General features: G+C 31.7%; 1 protein-coding gene across 4 annotated transcripts in view; it reads left to right on the top strand.

Moving 5' to 3' along the window:
* Nucleotides 1-15767, top strand: part of LOC143238721 (phospholipid scramblase 2-like) — a 31150-nt gene extending 15383 nt beyond the window's left edge. For 3 of the 4 annotated variants that reach the window (XM_076479197.1, XM_076479195.1, XM_076479196.1), the window contains 7 exons: nucleotides 591-730; nucleotides 5003-5113; nucleotides 6795-6872; nucleotides 7290-7429; nucleotides 9008-9169; nucleotides 9845-10006; nucleotides 11587-13091. In XM_076479197.1, the coding sequence (XP_076335312.1) occupies nucleotides 613-730; nucleotides 5003-5113; nucleotides 6795-6872; nucleotides 7290-7429; nucleotides 9008-9169; nucleotides 9845-10006; nucleotides 11587-11619 (804 nt within the window). In that variant the 5' untranslated portion in view covers nucleotides 591-612 and the 3' untranslated portion in view covers nucleotides 11620-13091. Of the gene's footprint in view, nucleotides 1-590; nucleotides 731-5002; nucleotides 5114-6794; nucleotides 6873-7289; nucleotides 7430-9007; nucleotides 9170-9844; nucleotides 10007-11586; nucleotides 13092-15654 lie in introns of those variants that run through there. The other variant, XM_076479198.1, reaches the window with a different exon arrangement.
* Nucleotides 15768-23192: the final 7425 nt, after the last annotated feature.

The raw sequence follows: 23192 nt of genomic DNA, 5'->3' as shown, positions 1-23192 counted from the left end.
AAAATACTTCCATAATTTACCCAAGTGATGAGAACTCTACTGAGTATGTGAATTCTTGATCCTCACGTGGTTAACATTAATCCTTCTGGTTAAATCTGACGTTTTTTGTTAAGTAAGAATGATTGGATACATACAGTTCTACTTGGTTTCTAACGTGTTGGTTGATAGGAAGATATCTTGAGAGAGGAGTGCTCTTAACTAATTCTGTATGAGGTGACAGATGTTATTGTGGTCTTGAATTAATTAGCAGGTTCCTTACAAAAGATAAATATATAACTTCTCAAGTCTGTTTATTTATATTAAAACTTAATCATTTAGCTACTTTCAGATTAACTGTAATTATTCTGATGAAATCTTCTATTGTTTTGATACACGATACGCTTTTTGATAACAGTTAATCTGAGATTTCACTGTAATTTCACTGATTTTCCCAGGATAACCATAATAGTATTTTCATAGGCAAATAAGTTTCATAAAGGGTTGAAACAAATGTTATTCTAGCTCTTGGGAAAGTGTTATGAAGGCTTATTATTGTAATTTTAGTAATATTGAAGTTTTGAAAAAATATTGTTTTTCTTTCTATGTTCTAGGTAAATAAAGACTTGTTAAAGCATGGAAGCGATATATGACTCGCAATTTGGGCCTCCTCTTCCAGCACAAGCATGGTGTCCTCCTTCATCAGGTGTGGTTGATGTTCCACCAACAAGAACAGCAGGTTATCCACCAACAGGTATGGTGCTTTTTGATTTTATTACAGATAATGTGTGTGTGTGTGTGTGTATACAATTGTACAATATATCTGTAAATAATTTCACACACTTCAAAACATAATATCTTTTAAATTAAAACGTATAGAAGCATCCTGTAAATTGCATGTTTGTCTAATGCCCTTGGGTTTCTATACGCATCTATAAAATCTACAAACACTTGACAAGCGTACTTTCTGTTATTGCAACATTTGCTTTTGTGTTGCCTTGGCCCCCATCAGTGGTACAACAGTATGTCTGTGGACTTACAGTGGTAGAAAGCAGATCTCGATACTCATGGTTGGCAAAGTACACATAGCCTCATTGAGTAACTTTGTGCTTAACCTCAAACAAACAAATCTGTTACCGTGATAGTGGCATGTGTAGAGAGGCATGATGCTTAAACTGTAGATTTAATGTGTCACTACAGCCAAGAGTCCAATGGCTTAATGCATGAAGAGAATATAGTGCCCAGAATAGCACTGCTACATGGTCAGTACCAAGTACAGAAGGTTCAAAAGATACATTGACTAGCTCCAAAATTAGTATCTCACCCTGTTTTAATGCTGCAGTGAGTTATCTAAGACAATTTGGCATCCAGGATTTGGTTTATCTCAAGCTCAATATCAAGACTTATATGGAGTTCATTGTTTGAGTATTATCTCATTGCTAATATTATTTTACTGGATGATATGAAAATATTTCGCATTGTAAAATATAATTGTTGTAATAAATGCATGCTAATAACAGGATCGGCTTCCAACTGTGGGAAAACGGCGTTCTCCAAAATGTTCAAGTAAGTTTACAGTATCCGTTACTGAGGGATAGTATCTTAATTTACGTTGACTGAATTTCAATATCTCATTTTACAAATTAGATCTCATGTCTGTTCGTTTTTTTAATTTCGCGCAAACTTACACGAGGGCTATATGCGCTATTCGTCCCTGATTTTACACTTTAAGGCTAGAGGGAAAGCAGCTAGCCAGCATCACTCACCGCCAACTCTTTTCACTAACGAATAGTAGGATTGACCGTAACATTTAACGTCCCCTCCTGAAAGGGCGAGCATGTTTCATGGGACGGGGATTCGAACCCGCAATCCTCGGATTACGAGTCGAGCGCCCTAACCACCTGACCATACCGTGCCAGATCTTATATCATTGAAGTGTTTACCCCCTCACTTAATTGCACTCTTTGACGACACTTATATATTGTACAATGTGGAACGCATTTTAAAAAATCTTGATACCAGAATGACACCAAACTAGCAAGCATGTTTTTCTCATTTATCTATAAGGTGGTCAGACACCTTTATGGTAGATTTAGATGAAGAAGATGACTACAGTAGAGTTAAACTGCCCATGTTTGCTGACAAAATGCTTAGAATAGGCAACAGTGCCACTAGGGCATGTGAAAATTTGCCTAGACAGAACATATTGAGGCTGGACAGTATGCAAAGCACTTAAGCCTACAAGTGCTTATCCAAAGATCACGGTGAACAGTCATCTATCATCATAGTTACAGATTGTTTCTACACCAAAGATATCGAGAGAAGTGGTTGGGCATTTATAGTTTTGCAGAGCAACAATATTCTGCAAAGCTGTAGGAACATTCAAGTCCCTACAAACAGTGCAAAATGGAGCTGGAAACCTTAAAACAAGATCCACACTGAACAGGTGTAAGTATGAACTAAATACTACCAACATAATATTGGGGCAAAATTCAGAATGGTTTGTCTCCAAATAGATGGCAGAAAATGAAGCAGGTTAGTGGTGAAGCTTGCGTTTATGTCCAAGATCATGCAGGTAAACGAGGAAACTAACAAACACGTAAAGAAAGAGGTTTTATGGAATTCATTGTAGCTCTAGTGATAAGATATCGACCTATTAGTTTTGTGAAGGCAACAACCATGGACAATCTTAATTGGCTCACTGTGGGAATGATAATTGTTGGAAAACAAAATGCCGTATTATGTAAAACATTATACAGACAGCTGCAAGCCACTTGTGACGTCTTCTACAATTTGCAGGATAGCCAGTTTCTACTTGAGGGACCAGCGCTTGTATGTGCATCCTCCAGGGATTTTTCACCTTGTATTCAGATTAGTAAACTAAATTAACCTTATGCAATACAGTGATGGCACCTTAATATAGACAAAGAACTAATTCAATCTTTTATGCCACTCTTTTAACAAAAGTACCTTAGCTTACTTGTTACTGTAGATAAATGGTGTAGAATTCTGAGAAAAGCAACCTAGAAGACAACTTGCTCAACGTCTTACTTTATGAACAACAAAAGAAACACAATGAAGGCAGTTACTGGCTCAGGTAAGGTGGTATTACACATTTCTTATGTTTTTTAAAGTTCCACTAGTAATAAAATGGTAATGAAGAAAAGTAAGTTTATGTGTAAACTTGATCCAAAAGTCTATTTAGTGTTAAATAAAGGCTTCAATGTTCAAGACATTTTAAGTTTCGTAAATAAGAAAGTTTCAAGTAAAGAAAATAGACCTGGAAAGACGTAACGGACTAACAAAACGTCAAATGCTTACGGCATCTTTACTTGATTTTGAAATTAATTCGGGACCTGAAATAATATTTGTGTGCTTTATTCTATACGAATCCAGATCTGAGGTTACTTGTAATACAGCTTAACATTTTGAAATATTAACGATGTTTGATATTATAAATGTAAGTGGTTATGCTTTTGTACATTTTATTTGTGAAAATGTATATCAGAGTATTAAAATGATTTTTACAAAGAATCATGTGTAGTTCTAAATGATTTACAATATCATATTTGCTTGCATAACATTAAAAGAACACTGAGCTTTCTCAGTTATATTTATTTCTGCTACATAAGTTTTATTTACAATTCCTAGTTATATAGTGGCCCGGCATGGCCAAGCGTGTTAAGGCGTGCGACTCGTAATCTGAGGGTCGCGGGTTCGCGTCCGCGTCGCGCCAAACATGCTCGCCCTCTCAGCCGTGGGGGCGTTATGATGTGACAGTCAATCCCACTATTCGTTGGTAAAAGAGTAGCTCAAGAGTTGGCGGTGGGTGGTGATGAGTAGCTGCCTTCCATCTAGTCTTACACTACTAAATTAGGGACGGCTTGGTGCAGTGGGCTAACAACCTACTCAGTTATACACATGTTACTGAAACCGCAAGTGATTGCGGCCCTATGTTCCTTAAAGGAATTGAGTGGCAGATGATAGTGATGAGTTATATAAAAGGAAAATAACAGAAAACATTAATTTACTTAGATACGTTTGTTTACTTGCAGCTAGACACAAAAGTACGCAATGAGCTCTGTACACCATGCGTATCAAAATCGAGATTCTAATGTTGTAAGTCTCTAGACATGCCGCTGTATCACTGAGGGGCAGTCGCGTACGATAACATTTCAAAATGTTGTTTTTCTATAAGTGAGAATTTTAAATATCTTCAACATAAATGTTTCTCAAAAACGTATTTGAGTGTAATTCTGATTAAAATGAATAATTAACATAATCTGGAAATATATCTGCATCAATGGGGACAAACCAAGCAGTGCTTTGTAACTGTTAAACAAGGTATGCCTGTAAATGACACTGGTCCTTAGGTGGGTCGGCTGTAAATCTACGGAATTACGATTACAATCAGAGATTGGATTTTACTTTATGTTTGCTCAGGATTTACTCATGTCGCAAATAGGTACGAACTGCTTAATATTTGTTGTATGAGAACAGCAGACTTATCTTACTCGTTTAAGATGATTATCTTTGATTTTTTTTCTGGCACTGCTTATTGATTAAAACCTGATGAAATTAAAGTTAATATATTTTAGAACAATGCATATTTAACCGTATATATTTATCTTATTTCATCTAAAAGTGCCTGTATGTATGCGTGTTTTTTTTTCTTATAGCAAAGTCATGTCTGCTGTGTCCATCCAGGGGAATCAAACCTCTGGTTTTAGCATTATAAATTCGTAGACTTATCACTGTCCCAGCGAAGGATTTAAAACTGCTTGTGCTGTAAAATGTGTACTCACTATGTAGACATCACGTGTTTTATGTTTGAAAAATAAAAGTGGAAGAATAGTATGCATTACACATTCCTTTATGATCGAATTATGACTGCATGTTCCTCTAACGTCCAAGTATCTCACACAGTAATATAAACAATTTCATGATATTCTCAAAGGTACATATTATACATATTTTTTAAAGACATAAAACAATAAAAGTACTTAAATATTATCTTATTTTCTAGATCCGGCTGCTTCACAATGGATTTCTTGCCCTCCAAATTGTACTCCAGGATTGGAGTACTTGAGCATGATCGACCAGCTTTTGGTGCAACAGAATGTAGAGATTTTGGAAGGTTTGACTAAATATAACGTAATCAAATTTTGGGGTAGAGATGAAGAGGTTTGATTACATTTTTATATTATGATACCAGGAAAAGAAGAGGAAAAGTTTAATTACTTAGAATTACTGTTAAAATATCCAAGTAGATGCTTTGTTTTTATACAGATTGATTTACATATATGAATTTACAATTAATTTTTTTTTATCTAGTTTCAGCTTAAAAGCACAGAGGTTTCCTTATATTGTATTTTTCAATAACTTACAAGTATAGGTATTTTTATTTCTATTCAAAATGATACATAATTATTGTGGATGTAAAAGGCTAAATTTTGTTTCCTCAATATTTTTCTTGGCCAGGTAGATAATACAATCGACTCGTAATCTGAGGGTCTCTGGTTCGAATCCCCGTTCCACCAAACATGCTCCTCTTTTCCCCCAGCCGTGGTGGCGTTATAATGTTAGGATCAATCCCATTATTCGTTAGTAAAAGAATGGCCCAGTAGTTGGCAGTGGGTGGTGATAACTAGTCTTACACTGCTAAATCAGGGACGGCTAGCGTAGATAGCCCTCGTGTAGCTTTGTACGAAACTAAAGAAAAACAAAACAAATATATTTGAATTATCCTGATTGTTTCTTCTATATAACAATAAATATATATACTCACTTTAACTCTCTTTTTCATTTTATACTTTTCTTTTCATTTGTTATTAAACAGAAGGCTACACAACGGGCTATCGGTGTTGTGAAAACCACAACAGGTATCAAAACCCGGGTTTTAGGTGAGTTAATGAGGGTGCTTTACTTTTCAAAAAAGAATTTTAGCCATAAATCAAAGTGGTACATGGGCAATATCAAGCATACAAATACCGGAAATAATCTTATCATAGAAATGATAGATGCTCGTAGGATATGTAAGATAATTTAATATACAGTTTTACTTGAAAGATCACCCTCAAGTTTGCCTCATTACCTTCTTTTTTGCCAACTATAAGGGCCTGATAATAAACAATTCCAATGGGACAGACGTTGTTTTTAGTGTGTTATTAAAACAGTGTAACCAGTAGTTAGAAGCGAACACAGATGATCATCCTCTAATTTTACTTTACAATTTGATAATTTTTATTATCAAACCAGTAAACAAGTAATGACCTTTTATTGGGTTCTATCCAATCTTAGCTGATGTTTTCTCCCGTATTCTTTATTTTTGAAAGATATGTCGATGAAGAAAGTATAGCATAAGACCAAAAAGTGGGCGATCAGAGCACAGAAAACTTACTAATATATAGAGTGAATATTTTTCGAGATTCACTATCTGATCAGTTTTTTATGATCCATCAATTCCCAACTCCCACTCTCGTTGAACACTTTGTGCAATCTATGGATTGCAATATCGAACTTGTTACAGTGGTAAATAGTGGCCAAATTGCTATTTTATTGTAATTATAAGAAAGTGGCCAGTCAATGCACATACATAACTATATGTAAGTTTACCGTTTTACAGTCTCTCTCTCTAATGTAATAGTATTAGACTTTGAATGTAAACATGTAAAAATGTCTGATTCTAATTTTAAAACACAAAAAATGCTACACTTTTAATTGAATGTTATATGTATTGATATTTTTATATCGATAGAAATATTTATGCATTTGAAATTTTATGAATGATCAGTTCATTCTTGATAATACATTTGCAGCACTCGTAGGGTTTGAAACTAATAATAAATATGAAGTGAAAAACAGCATGGGTCAAAGGGTGTATTATGCTGCTGAAGGTGAGTTTATAGGTTGAATCTATGTCAAAATTAGAAAACCATTTATTAAATAATCACTGATTAAATCTAATTATTATTATAATTTATTTAAAAAATACGTTATTTCACTAGTTTTACTTTTTTTTGACCTAGTAACCTTTCATATAGTAGACAGTGAACATAAATTATACTGATGTTCATTTTCTGTGCTTTTTTAATGTATTACGTGAGAGAATGAAGATTTATATCAAACTTAATTTTCATAGCATGACGAACTACACTTAAAAAAAAATAACCATGTGAGAAATGTTAACGAGCTAAATGTGCCTCGCGGAAGAACCATGTAATAAAAACATGTTTTTCCACAAACTGCATTCTGTGTGTATAGTTTGTTTGTTTTCTAAATCAATAAAAGCTCCTTGAAACATATTTTGTTAGATACACATTGCTGCACCCGGTACTGGTGTGGTCCGATTCGACCATTTAATATGAAAATATTAGACAACAGTGGCCGCGAAGTTATTCATCTCTACCGACCACTACGATGTGACTCTTGTTGTTATCCTTGCTGTCTGCAGGTAAATAACAAAGAGTGTACGTTTAGCCACAAAAGTTGATTATGTAAAAACCAAATTTATTTAGTTAAATGAAGAATGTGTGAAAAACAGAATAAAACGAAACCTCTGTATACCAATAAATGTAACCTGAGTGAATAAGGTCAATATAGTTAAAGTAGTTTAATAAAATTTACTTGAACACTAAATATTAATGATACATCAAATGTAGTACAAATTAAACATTTTATCGTTATTTACATGCAACATTTCAAAATTTACATTTTCAACGTTAGGTAGCGCAACTATAAACAAAACGATTCATCTGTGAAATAATAATTAGTTGTCACCCACTGCATCCCCTTCAATAACCGAATGATGAAATTGTTTAATTCAAATAAATATCCAACTTTATCAAAAAAGTTAGAAATTTATACTTACTTTAAAACTTTTGAGATATTTTATAACTTCCATTAGAAAAGGGGAAACTAAGGATAGTTTACCTCTGAAGGCCCGGCCTGACCAGGTGGGTTAAGGTACTCGTCGCGTAATCTGTTGCTGTAGTACTATATAAAATTAAAAACACACATTATTTTATTCTAAAAATAGCATTATCAGCCAGAATAAGAAATACAAACGACTTTAATATTTATTCTGTAGCTAAATTTTAAGTAAAATACATCTTTCAAATTTTTCTGTTAATATTATTATTATCAAATCTGGAAACTTTGCTTTGGTTATAGCTCATAATCAATTATCCCTACTGTTATTTCTGCTCTTATTTCCGTTCCATTGTCCACGACATTTAAATGAAGGTGAATCTAGTCTGTATCATGTGAGCTAAGAAAAATACCGCTAATGATGCAAACTGGAAGAAAAAGCACACTTAAGATAGTATCCCCCCACAACATATTCAATCATACAAAGTACTAAAAAAGTGTTTGATTGTCGCCCGCTGGCACAGTGGTAAGTCTACGGATTTACGATACTAAATTCAGCAGTTCAGTTACCCTCGGTGGACTCAACAGATAACCTCATGGGTTCTTTGTTTTATATATATAAACACGTGCACCGAATGATTTTATTTTAACTTAATATGATTATTTTTTTCTATCTGGATTATTACTGCTGCCATTGTTATCAGTGTCAGTACTACTGGAGCTGTCCTAAATCATCAGTTCCATTTTCTTCCGTTTTTCCCATTATTACCTGTATTGTTTTTACTGTCCATTCATACTGGAGACCTAAACGTTGTTTCAAAACATGTATTGCCCTCACTCCCTATCAACCATGTATAGCTAACATCGTGGCATATTTGGGAAACCTAAACCTTATTTACAAAGCACATTTAGAAATCAATTACTGAATTTTCTGAATATGACCTTTCATAGAAAATAGTTAAATCAGGCAATGGCTCAAATATAGAAATAATAGAACATTCTTATAAATATATGTTCTGATTTTATTGGTGTAAATATCTGGAGGGACAGTGATAATTTTTGTGTTCTAGTTTGTAAAAGGAAGATATTGCTTTCTGATTTTTGATTTTATTCAAACTTATTTTTAACAAAACAAAAACATAAGAACATATTTCTATTTCAGGAAATGGTAGTTACAGCCTCGGGCTCAACTATAGGTTTTGTGAAACAGGAGTGGAGCATTTGTATCCCAAAGTACAGAGTAGAAAATGCTGCCAGGGAATGTGTTTTACGGATTGAAGGACCATTTTGTCAGTGCAATATTTTTGGTGATGTGGAGTATAAGGTTAAAATTTATGTATTACATTTGATTACAGTTTCGCTTAAATGGAATGTGCCCATTTAGTTAAATGTTAATTTCTGGCACAGGTAAACTTCTAACAGTTGTTTTACACCCGTTTTTTATAACTTAGTAAAAAATATTTAACTAGTTACAAATGTATTCATTTATACAGAACTATCTAACATTTTCTAATATTTAAATTACGTTTTCCTCTCAAATTGTTAAAATGTTATTTTTTGTAACATTTGATATCACTTTATTCATTTAATCTTCAGAAAAATTAAAAATATGAAAATATGATTATTTGTTAATCTGTAACCCGTCGAGTAACATGTTCGCCATTTCAATCATGAGAGCATTATAATGTGACATTCACTTCCATTATTCATTGGTAAAATATTAACTCAAGAGATAGCGATGAAGAGGAGATGTTAACTGGTTCTTTTAATTAATTATCAATTTAAATTCAGGGACTACAAGCACAAATGGATTTTGAGTAGTTTTATGCTAAAATTCAAATAAAATATCTTTAACTTGTTTATTTTCAACGCAAAGCTACACAGTTGCTATCTGCAAGGCGCTTGCCAAAGTGATATTTCGTGATAGAAAAGTAGTGCAATTCATTATCGTATAGTACAATCAGGTGTGATTTCTGATCTTTACTTTTTCCTGCCTCAGGTACTTTCCCGTGATGGAAGTAAAGAAGTTGGAAAAATTTCTAAACAATGGGCAGGATTAGTTAAAGAAATTTTGACGGATGCAGATACTTTTGGTATTACATTCCCAATGAATTTGGATGTCAACATAAAAGCTGTTCTTCTTGGAACGTGCTTTCTGATAGTGAGGATTTGACACATTTTTAAAATTATCTCAAACTATTTTATTTAATTTTGTTTCTTTTACATGTAGATGTTCTAGAGAGGCTGGAAATATGGGTTGGTTTTCCTTACTTTTTTCAGCAGTTAATGCCAAAGTGAAATAAATGAATCTGTTATCTAACAAGGGTACAAAGAAGGGAAATTTGGGCATATTCTGGAGGTGATTCAGACAGGTAACTGCACTAAATGCTTAGATGTAAAACCAACATACATTACTTTCTTCTAGCCCTAAATGGTCTAGTTTTTGAACACTGGATGAAAACAGTTTAGATAGCTGTAAATTAATTATGAAAGAGCTTCATCATAGATTTGTCTACGCAGAAAACTGAACTATCCACAGGATGGAATTAAGGCCAGGAGATGCAATGAAAGTTTGGCAGTTTCTACAAATGATTTATCCTAGTTACACTGCAAAGTAAAGCGTGGTTGCTTACGGCTACAAGTACCCATGAGGGTATCCTTTTATATACGTTTATTGAGGTTCTGATGACTGAGCCAATGAGGATTAATTTACGCATCAAAAATTTTCTAATGCTGAATAAAGTTAAATTAGATTTTAAGTAATTACTTGAAGCAAATTTTTGCGAAGTAAAAAGCTAGATGTAAAACTACTGTGATACAGTAAATCGAAAATACCTTTAGAATCACCTACACTTCTGAGACATTAGAGAAAGTCCGAATCACCTCGGCGAAAATTACAGGATTCTGTAGAAGTCCAGCAATAAATAAAATCCAGAATCAGTGGTTTGTAACAAAGCGTTTAGAATAAGATATACAAATGTACTAGCATGTTTTAAACTTTTCTGGTTTTTACCAATCAAACCTGTTGTTTTGTATCTAAACACCAGCAATCTCGTTGTAATAGCTCTAAAATAGGAGGATATTTTTCAGCTATATTGTGTAATTATAGTCAACTATGACGTTACGCCAACTGGAATTGTACTAAAATGGTGTGTGAACTGTAATTAAACAAATAGAATGGTTAGCAATAATTTAGTCAGAAGTAACTGAAACTAGCGCATCATCTAGCCTTGTTTCATCCATGCTGCATTTAAGAGTAAACAACCAGTTTTCAAACCATCTGAACTCGCTGGTAGAAAAACGTAGAAACAAGCTGGACACTTATCAACAGAAAGAGTGTTGTTGGAGCTTAAAGTAAAAATGAAGAATTTATAAAATTAAACTTTCATATAGTAAGGACTTAGGGGGTGGGAAAAATAATGATAAAAGTTAACCATTTTCATTTATTATTTTGTAGTTACGTACAAAGCTACACAAAGAGCAATCAGTGCCCTGCTCACCACGGGTATTTAAATCCAGTTTCTCGCTGTGTGAGTCCGTAGACATATCACTGTGCCACTGGAGGGTCATTTCTATTTATGTTTATGTTTGAAATTACCATATTTTTAGGTTTTACAGATGTTATGATAAACATATAATACAGTAGGCCGTTTTCTACTGCTTTAGTAAATACTTTAGTATTTAATCTTCTTGACGTATCTGAGATTAACAAATACTCTTTTTGTTTTGTCTCTCTTTCAGGACTTTATGTTTTTTGAACACAACCCAAATTAAGAATGAGACTGCCCAGGGATGTGTTGGAGAGATTTGAATTAGTAATAAGTAGGTGCCAGTGTAGTGGATGTATTTTCTTGCTTATATTGGTTTAAAATATAACATATAAATTACAGTACGTATATACATACGAAGGAGTTAAATATCAAGAAAATCCAAATTTTCTATATAGTTTCTTTGTTTGTATTTTATCAATATTGGGCAGGTCTGACTTTCTGTCAACCACCTTTGTACACAACAGGTTTCTATTTTAAAATATTATATTTAATAATTTATTAAATAAATCATCACGAAGGATATATAAGTAAAAAAGTGTTATTATTAATCATCCCTGTGGTTGTATGCGAGTACATTTTGTATTTGCGGTTTGTGCAATATATAACATGACTTATTTGGTTAAACTTGCAAATAATTTGTTGTTGTTGGTTGGCTTTTTTTATATAGTGTAAACTGAGATTAGTAGATTTGATTTTAATTTCTGATATACATCGTGTATAACTATTAAAAATGGTCAGAGATTTCATTAATACTCCCTGTAAAAATTACGTGGCACCCTGTAAAGAGGAACATTATTGTATAAAAATTTAGAAATAATATTCTCAATAGATGAATATGGTAACACGACGTAATAGATATTCACATAATTATATTTATTTTATACAACGGATTCTAAGGTGAGCTACAAATTTATGTACCATTCATGTCATTAAAAACTTATGCTAAAATTGTATCAAAACTAATACAGTGTTTTAAGTAATTCTCGTTATTTTCTCGAAGTTCATAAAGATTTTTCTAATCATCCAGAAAATACTGAAACCATTTTTGTCGGAAATAAGAGAACTTAACTCAGTTTTACTATATTCACTTATCTGTATTATAACTTGTTTAATGCATTTTAAACAAAAGTACCACAAAATCTCTAATACAGTATGGTTATTACTCTTAGAATAATTGCAATTCTTAAATCAGATGTAGCAAAACGTGTAAAATTATTGTAACTGAATTTAATAATGGCTTTTACAACAGTTGTTTTATGTCAAACTTAATATCCAAATTTATAGTAAATACATATAGATACAGCTCTCTTAGATCTTACATCAGATGAAAATTTTTATATATTCAAAATTATTACATCACATTGAATCAGTAAGAGCGAACAGTTTAAATTTGATTTATAAAACATAGTCATAATTAGTCATTTGTTTTATGCCTATATAGCAATTTTAGAACAATTGTAGATAAAAATGTGGTGTTGAAAATATTTAAACGTATTTTATCATATAAAAAATGCATGTGTTTCATGCCACAAACTAAAAGTTTTGTGTGTGTGTGTTTAAGTGTGAATTGTAGTGCTTTGGATTAGTGTGGAGTTGAAGTTCACGTTTTGCTGTTACTGTATTAAAATTGTTTTGTTTCATTATTTAGTTTACTCCAAATTACTGTAAAATAATAAATGTGGCTTATACTGGAAATGAGGTGTCTTCTTACACGTACTTTCGGTATCGTAATGTGGTATAAAAAGTAAGTTGTAGAAAAACTTTAAACTTCCTCAGATTTTATATGATGAAAGCTCCAGATCTCAATAATAAATATTAATTGTGAAATGGCGTAAAAGGTTAAGGTAGTAGTAAAAATATTACAAACAATGGATTAAAAGACCAATTTCTCATGAAAATTCAACCTTCCCTCTACCTCTTCGTTGCTAACTACTGCTTTGAACCTTGTGTTTAATCTGACTTGAATCAGATATGAAATAAGTTTTGAGTTTTTTATTTTCATTGTAAATTCTATGGTCAAAATACCTATTTTATCTTATTTCAGGAAATTGTTGTCTGATTAATATAGTAGGTTAAAGACTGATCTATTTTCTCATTTGATAAGGAAAATTTAAATATTTCAATAACACATAATTACCTGATAGAGTGTTTTCTTCAGTCATTTAAGTGTTCTGAAAGGTAACATGTTTTCTGTCATGGTTTCAATGAGTTTGTAAAAGATAGATTATTTATGTAGCTCATTGAATCCTTTATTTAAATACTGTCTTAATAGCTTGAACATATCTTTTTTAACATTTTTAGAAGTTTCAATGAACCAACCAAAGAACAAACATTTAGTTATTATTATTTACGCTTTGAAAATATCTTATATCAACTGATAGAGAGCAGTCTCCTTGAGGAGAATATCAGATAATAACATATTAATGTATAACACTATTCTTGGTATATTTCGTTTTCATGGTGAATTTACAAAAACATGCAAGGAGTCATTGCCTCTTAAGTTGCGTGCACTGTATTTTGAAATCTTCTGTTTGGATAATTAAAAAAATAAATTTAGTGTAAATGAATGTAAGAGTATTTCTTCAGCATGTTTAACTTTACAAGTTTTAGGATAGTGACCCCCTCAGAGGTTAGGCAATAAGCTTGAGGGTTTATGAAATTAAGTTTCGGAGTTCGACCTCTACAGTTGACACAACATAAGCAGTCATTACGATGGAATACTAGAAATAATACACACTTCAGTTAATTAATATTTTGCATCAACATTCATATTAACTACATACAAAAGTATAACACAAATGGTATATACGTTATGTCGACTCTTCTGTTATAAATCTAAGTAACATAAATTAAGCCAACAAAACAGCATTGTACTCACAAGACTTTCTTGATATAATTCACATGCCGCAAAATCCTTAACCTGCTAAAACGGTCAGCACAGAATGTGCAAAAATTACTGTGGAATATCACGTTATTAGTGTTCAAACGACCTTTTCTACGTGCTTTGAGAGAAATTAAAAGACAATAATGTTTTGCATTGATGGTCAGCTATTAGTGTTTCTACATCAACGTGTGACTCAGTTACATAAACAAGATTACCACCTTTTAGGTTGAAAAGCGAGCTTCTATCTCTCAAAACTCGGAAATGTATTGAGCCCAAACCTCCTGAAACGATACAAGTAAATGCATATTATGGAAATCCCAATGTATTATATGACATGTTAATCATATTTTAAGATTTATACATATCTGAAATTAACTAAGTTAAGAGTAAGGAAAATTAGGGACAAATATTTAAGTTTATAGTATACAATGTTACAAAATAAGAGAATATGTGTGAATATTTTAACAAAATTTGGCTTATTAATAGAAAATATAATGACAATAATGGTCAAATCCCATGAAGTTTCAATGCTGTTATCAATAGTATATCGGATTGAACTCTGTAACTACTACCATTTATGGAACCTATGATCAACGACAAAGTAGCTCTGGAATATTTGGGGAAAAATGGTCAAAATAAATATGTAGCTAAAGTGGAAATAAAGTAGAAGCATTATATTATACAACATGTTGCATAGAATAAATGCACACCAAAAAAGATCACAATTGTTCGAAATGTGTTAACTGAAGAATCCGTTTTGTAATGTTTGTGATTGTTCAATCTTTCTGTCATAAATAAAATATTTAATGTTTTTAGCTTGAACGGCCAAATCAAAGATCTGTAAAGTTCAGCATAGTTATCCTTAATATCGCCCTTCTAATCAAATGAAAAGAAAGAAGGGAGCAGCTACTATGCGACTATTCTTAATCGAAAAGTTATTTTCATAGTTTTTATTTTGGTATAAACTCACAAAATTACGGAAATTTTTAAATAATAAATGTAGAAAACTAAATAAGAATTGTTTTTAAAGATGGATCAACATTTTGCAGTTTACAAATTATATTTTTTAAATTGATCGCGTCTCAAACAACAGACCATTTTTAATAGTTTATATTTTGTATTGTCATTTTTTCTCTATTCAAAATTTTTAAAACATTCTTACAAAATATAAAAGTTAAGAATTTTTAATATGTACAAATTAACATCTATTTATACAGTTTTCAACTTTAAGTAGGAACTACAGTGTTCAAAACAAGAGCTTTCCGTTACTCTCTTTCTTGTAGTAAATTCTATTTATAATTTGAGAACGTAAATGAGAAAATTAAAAGATATGTGAAAAAAATATAATTAACATTATTTCTATCCCAATTTTAGGCCTGCTGGTTCCATATGCTTCGCCACTTTTCTGCGTTAAACTTATGACTCATTTTCTCCAGATAGTGGTTCGGTATAGCCAGGTAGTTAGGGCACTCGACTCCTAATCTGAGGGTCGTGGGTTCAAATCCCCTTCACACCAAATATGCTCACTCTTTCAGCTATGAGGGCGCTATAAGGTGACGGCAAAACCCACTATTCGTTGGTAAAAGAGTAGCCCAAGAGTTGGCGAAGGATGGTGATAACTAGCTGCCTTCCCTCTAGTCTTTTACTTTTAAATTATGGATAGCTAGCGCATACAACCCTCGTGTAGTTTTGCGCGAAATTAAAAAAAAATCCTCTCGATGAATAAAGTGTATATATCTCACTGCGTAACTTTGCACTAAGAAAATAAACAAACTTTCTACGTTAAAAAAATCAAACAAACAAACAAACATTTTTATGCTTTTCCTATAACATACATACAATAACAATATTTCCCTTCCAGTTCAGTAGTTTCGCGTTTATTTCATAATCATGTCGTTCTTTTATTGCAATCCTACTTTTAAAATTTTGGTTATATTTTACGAAACAGGCTTATGTATGACAAAATTTAGCACAGTGCATAAATTAAAACTTCTTCCATTGTAACAAAATATCTAACATTTCATGTTTTCATTTAACAGTTATTAGTTTTTTGGAATTCCGCTAAAATGTTACCGAAATTTACTTGAAAACCATACATACCAACTTAAGAAAAGTTTATTTGTTTTTTAATTTCGCGCAAAGCTACACGAGAGTTATCTGCGTTAGCTGTCCCTAATTTAGCAGTGTAAGACTAGAGGAAAGGCAGCTAGTCATCACCACCCACCGCCAACTCTTTGGCTACTCTTTTACCAACGAGCAACATTATAATGCCCTCACGGCTGAAAGGGCGAGCATGTTTGGTGCGATGGGGATTCGAACCCACGACCCTCAGAGCACCTTAACCAAGGTCCTTAAGAAAAGTAAGGAGTTAGTTTTTGCATAAAGTTTGTATATAAAGGTTAAAAAAACCAATATAAGTACAATGTTTTTATAAGACAGATTCATAGAAATTGTAAATGTGTAAACAAAAATACAATTTGATGAATACTCTGCCTAAACAATATATCAAAGAACACAATTGACTATTATGTTTGATTAATTTCTTAACCAATAAGATATAGTAGTTGGTCCAATAAGGAAAATACTTTTCAAAATATTTCACTTAGTGACTACGTTACCATCCATTTTTTTATCCTTTAATAAAACAAAAGCTAACATTTTACTTAATAAAGTGTTCTCAAAGATCACTATAAATTAATCTCTCTCTTCTAGAGACATGTTTAAAATTATTTCAAATATCAGATGTAGTTTTATTATTTTAGAAGGAAGTATCATTAATGAAAAAATACAATAACCACAATACTTTAAAAAGTAAATATTGTACAATATTTAAATTAATGACACAACTAAGAAACTTATTGCAATTAAAAGTACTTGATAACACTTGAGCAGATACAAGAATGTTTAATTTAATAAAATTAGTAAATATTGTCTTCTTCTAAATGGAATGAATTTTAAAGAATGAAATATTATTACCATTTGATTGTAATAAAACTATATAATAAATAAATTAGACTTTTAGAGAAAAATCTTTTTTAAAAATTATGGTAGTAATGTATTTACTTGGCAACGTTTCCAGCAAATGTTTTTTTTATTCAAGTCACAAACAAGTTTTTAAAGGTGGTTTCTCAATAGAAGTCTTATTTATTTATTTTATTACATTCGTATTTTTTACTTATCTAATACATAGACTTAAAACTACTAAAACTGAGCATCGTCTGTCAAATTATCATAATTATAACGCAGAAGGGTTGCTGATCATATTTTTGATTAAGTAGTGATTGGTTTGTTGATCTATCTGTGCTCTCAAGAATCGAAACCAGCTTTATAATATTAGATTGTAAAGAAAATACAAGCCTGTCTAATGAAAGTATGAAAATATAAGAGGTAACATGTAACTTATGCAAGAATGTTTTAATTTTTTAAAAAGGTAACTGTGTTAAGATTGTTTGTATAATTAATATACAAGTGCTATTAAGGTTTAAAAAGTTTTCAACTTCGTGTTTTAGTAATTTAAAATTTATTGTTTAAAAAAGAACCATTTACTAGCTATGGGCAAAGGATTACCTTGTAGATATGGTAGTTAACTTTATTTCATTGCAATAATAATAAACATAGCTAGTGGGTAGCTGATACGGTTAATGATGATTCACTGAAGCTACTAACTATTTTATCGCATTAGTTTGAAAAGTAAAATCTTAAGCTGCAGCTGCAGATTGTCATGGAGATTTGTTTAAGAATACAGTAGAAACTTATAGTTTCTCCGTAACTAAATTTTATATATATAATGTATAGCAATGGGCGAGTATATGCCTAGATGAAAACACAACTTCTTAGTTTTGCCAGTGGAAAGTAAACTTTTCAAATAAAACATATACCTCTAAAACCGCTCTAAATAAAGCTTCGTGTATATTAAAGTAATTATTACATGAATGGGTGTAATCAAATTTAATGTTATGTTGTATTATTTTTACTGCTTCACTTCATTCATAATATTGGGATTAGCTCCCTAAAAATAGCAGTTGTATAGTGTACAAAGCATATTACACACATCTAATGTTCATCTATTATTGATTGGTAATTTCTGTTTCATCAGGTACATAAAGTTTTGTTTGTTTTTGAATTTCGCGCAAAGCTTCACAAGGGTTATCTACGCTAGCCGTCGCTAATTTAGCAGTGAAAGACTAGAGGGAAAACAGCTAGTTATCACCACCCACCGCCAATTCTTGGGCTACTATTTTACAGATGAATAATGGGATTGACCGTCACATTACAACGCCCCTACGGCTGAAAATCGAGCATGTTTGGTGCGACGGGGATTCGAATTTGCGATCCTCAGATTACGAGTCGAACGCCTTAACCACCTGGTCATGCCGGGCATAAGATTTTGAAAGAAACACGAGATATTTATAAGATAGTTAATTTCAAGGGGTAATTATAACGTTGTTTACACTATAAGTATGATGTTTTTAGCTTAACAAAACATAAAAGAAACATATCGACTTTTCAATACCTCTACGACTTTTGTAGTATCTTATTTAGCTTTCTATAAACGATTTGGGTGCAATATACCAAGTCGTTTTTGTTTTAGGCTGACAAGAGAATAATAATAACAAAAAGAATTTACAGATTGACTGTTTTAAGTGGATTTTCTTTTCCTTATAATTCTTTTTTCGTGTGTATTTTTTATTTGTGAACAGCCTTATAAGTCGATAGAATATATTTTAAAGTGTTGTTTGAACTGAATCTTTACTGTTTAATGTGCTTCTTACCCCAAATGTTCTACTAGGGATTTGTGTAGCTCGGTAACCGAATTAAGAATAAAATAGTAAAAATAAAGCGACCGAAAAAGTTTCAACCTAATTTGTTAAAATTTTCAGAAACTCTGCATGAGGTAGCTTTGCAAGTAGTTGAATTATATAAAAAGTACGATCTTATGCTGACACGAAATTACAATAGGTTCGGTACTTATATTGTATATAATCAGCTCGAATTATTTACCAAATAGCTTAAGAATTTTTACAATTTTATTTTCTGAAACATAATTGTTTTTTGTTGTGATAACTGTATTCTCATACTAGAAAATACATATATGTAAGAAATGTTTGGATAAAGAATTAACTGAACATCTTTATTTTTTGACAATTTGCAGATACATTCACTGAGTATAAGTTTAACATGTGCAATGATTTCACTCCGAGTTCATGAAATATAAGAAAACCTTTTTTTGTTTGTTTCAGCCTTACTATAAAAATGACTCATGCTGTTCACATCAAACCACTTACTGAATTGAATATGTTTTTGTTAACCGATTTTCTTCATTCTGTAGGAATCGATTTGATTAATAAGAACAACGGTTTTATTTACTAAATAATAACAGTACTCATATGCAAATTTTATGTTATTTCTAAAACTTTTTACTGCAGTATTTTAAATTTTAAACTCTATCCCAAGGAAAGTCAATATAAAGGGGAAAGACCTTTAACTGTCTTTTTCTTTATCTGTCAGTAGTCAAATTTGTCCAAAAAAGGAAAATATTTTTTCTTGCTGATTATTCTTAAGCCAACTTACACATTTTTTCCTGCTTTTATATAATTACCATCAGGATAACATACAGTCTCCCATCTTCTTTTTACTGTCAATTATTTCATGTCCTTGTTTTCGCTTCTTATCAAAGCACAATATCTCTCTTTTGTTGTTTTTTTGAGGTAATTTTTCTGGATTCTTCTCAACAAAACGAGCAGCTTTTTTTATAGTTTTTGTTTTCTATCTCACTCAAGACATTTCAGGTAATAAATATTTATTATTTTTTGCTTTCCTTCTTCAATAGACATTTCGCAGAGCTATTTATTCATTTCACTTTCTCTTGTTACTACTCATATGTAAATATTTTGTTTCTTTCTTTTTTTATAACTCCCTGTCAAAACTCTAATGAAAATAATGTTTTTGTTTCGTTTTAGGACACTTGGTGAAATTATTTCTTATTATATTATTTCCTTTTTCCAAAATTTTTTTTTTGGGGGGACGTATAAAGAATCATTATATTGTTATCTCTTCTTAAAAGTTTCCAGTGGGCTATTTGATCATCTATTTTAGACTTAATGGTGAACTTAATGAACGATCAATGGTTTGATTATTATCAACTGTGAAATATGTGAAAAAGGCCTGAAATCTGTTTCTCCTGGCTTGATCACATTGGTGGATTTCAACGTCAGAAAGTGCTCTTTCGTGGATTGTGTAAATATTCATTGGGTTTTGTGGAGAACTACAAGAAGTTGAAGAAATCTCAAAATTCATCACAGTAAAATAAAATAAAAAGAGATGCTATACTTTGTTATTGGTAAGAGTTATCATTGAAACCAATAGTTACAGTTAGAAAAAGTTATAATTTTGGCCAAGAACTTCCCCGATACGGCTTAAGTCAAACTGAAAATATCATGTCATGTTAGCTGCGCAATATTTTCTTCTTCGTCATTTCAGTTATCATTACAACAACTCATAGAAACGTTTCACTCTCTTACTGTCAAGTTGAGGGTTTTATACTTAGTACTTTTGGCCACTAAAAATTCAATTAACAATATTTTTACTCAATAATAATGAAGAAAGTAAATATTGGTGCTGATCACATAATAAACCAACATCTTTCTCTTTTTTATTCTTTGTTAACGATTTGATTTGTCATTATTTAAAGTACTAAATTTTATGCAATATTGGTTTCTATAAATCATGTTCATGGTGTCAGAAAAACACACTAGTTTCAAGATGTCTTGATAACGATGAATAAAAACCATATAGCTTAAACGCTTTCAAAAGACGGGCGTTTCTTCTTTAGAGCAATCCCAGTTTGCCCCTGAAGAAGAAAGGTCCACCTTTCAAAAACACTCGGGCTATAAGATTTTTCTTAATTTCTTTAAATCATGTAATAGTGAGCAATGACCTCTATAATAATATTATACTCATTTGTCTTATAGAAGCTAGAAATTAAAAAATATATATTTAAAATGGGAATGAGCTATAAACAATAACAATGTTGAACATTTGTGGTATAAAAATACCCCAAATTAAATCTGTATTCATAATTAACCCACGTTTTAAAAATAATTCCTTATAAATCCATGCTTAATGGCTATTATATTAATACATTGAATATAAACCATCAGATTTAATTTGACAACAAGTTATGCATTATATTACAGATCATATTTTGGCTTGACTCAGTAACTTGCAGTAAATTGTTCAATGTTATTTATTCCTATAAACGTATTCCTAACTACTCAACTTGTCTCCTTATGAAAGCATGAGCTAATAGACTTGCTTAAAGTTATACGTACACACAATTTAGTATAAAAACATTACATTCCTTCGTGTATTTTTAATGACCATGAAACCGTTTGTAACAAGTGTCACGTCAAACATGCAATTGTATTTCATATAGGTAGTGCCTTGTATACATAACGATCAGATAATTCTTTGTCATATCCAGGCTTAACGTTACTAGAAGAAACCATTAGGAATAACCTCAAGTTGTGCTTTAATGTAAAAGTAGACTAGAAATTCTACAATTTTGTTGAATATGCCGTATATTAAACAAAATATTCACACAACAAATTAGTTAAAACTATGAAACTGACCTAGGTCACTTACGAATTAACAGTATAACAATCTGTATGAAAGACAGAAAAACAAGACTGTTCTACCCTTTAGGCATAATTCGAATTCTTAAAGATCTAAAAAATAACTATGCTTTCCTAAACGTGGCTCTCTCTAGACAAACCTCTATCCAGAGTATTCACATATAAAATATTTGCTCTAAGAACTTTAAAGAACCTTCCTTACTTTCCACTGTATATATTGGTGAACTCTCTAGACCTAGTAAACCAGATTATGTTTGACTAATCTGTATTATTAATAAGACCCGCATAGAACAGAGCTTTCAAAAACTATAGGTTAGTCCTAAATCTATGCCCTGAGCTAACTTAAATTTCATAAGTGTTAACTAGTATTAAAAGTTATTTGGACTATTATAATCAATAATATTGATGAAAATGAGTTGAAAAATAAGTAGGTAAAATGTGCAAAAAGCGTTGAAAACTAGAACCTAACATTTTTATACATGTTGACTATAATTGAAAATATTGCTTACAAAACAGTAGTTCTTTATCAGGATGGCTAGGTAGTTAGTGCGCTCGACTCGTAGTCTGAGGGTCGAAGGTTTGAATACCCCATCACACCAAACGTGCTCGCCTTTTCAGTCGTGCGTAGGTTGAGGTGTTATAATGTGACGGTCAATCCCACTATTCATTGATAAAATGGTAATCGAAAAACTGACTGTGGGTGGTGGTGACTAGCTACCTTCCCTCTAATCTTTCAGAGCTAAATTAGGGAATGCTAGCGCAAATAGCCCTCGTGTAGCTTTACGCAAAATTAAAAAAACAACAACAATTAATTAAAGACGGATTTGAATAATCAAAAATTTATAATAGAATATTTCACTGGCTTCTAAATTATACGGAGATTCATGTAATCCCGTGTGGCTAAGGAAAACAATATGGTGCACAAGTTACCTTCTCACCCTGAAACATACATCAAACACAAGTCTACGAAAATACCTAAAGTTGCTTCTAAAATAGGAACATCACACTGCAAAAGAAAAAGTTTGCGTACTGTTTTATATCAATGTTATTGTCTACACGCATGGAGTAATTATTGAATAAATACCCGAGTAGTAACATGGAAATTAGCGTATGATCGGACAAACATGTACAAGCCTATTCTTTATATGTTTTTGAGCATTTATTTGTCAAAACACGCATAGTAAAAGAGTGTGTTTCTGGCATAACATTTTTCGAAACAGATTAACGTTTTTTTCTAGATAATTTATCTGTTCTTGATATAGAGTGGTTCCTCGTCAT

This window comes from Tachypleus tridentatus, chromosome 13, assembly GCF_004210375.1.
Source record: "Tachypleus tridentatus isolate NWPU-2018 chromosome 13, ASM421037v1, whole genome shotgun sequence".
Lineage (NCBI taxonomy): Eukaryota > Metazoa > Arthropoda > Merostomata > Xiphosura > Limulidae > Tachypleus > Tachypleus tridentatus.
This window is presented reverse-complemented; position numbering and strand designations above follow the sequence as displayed.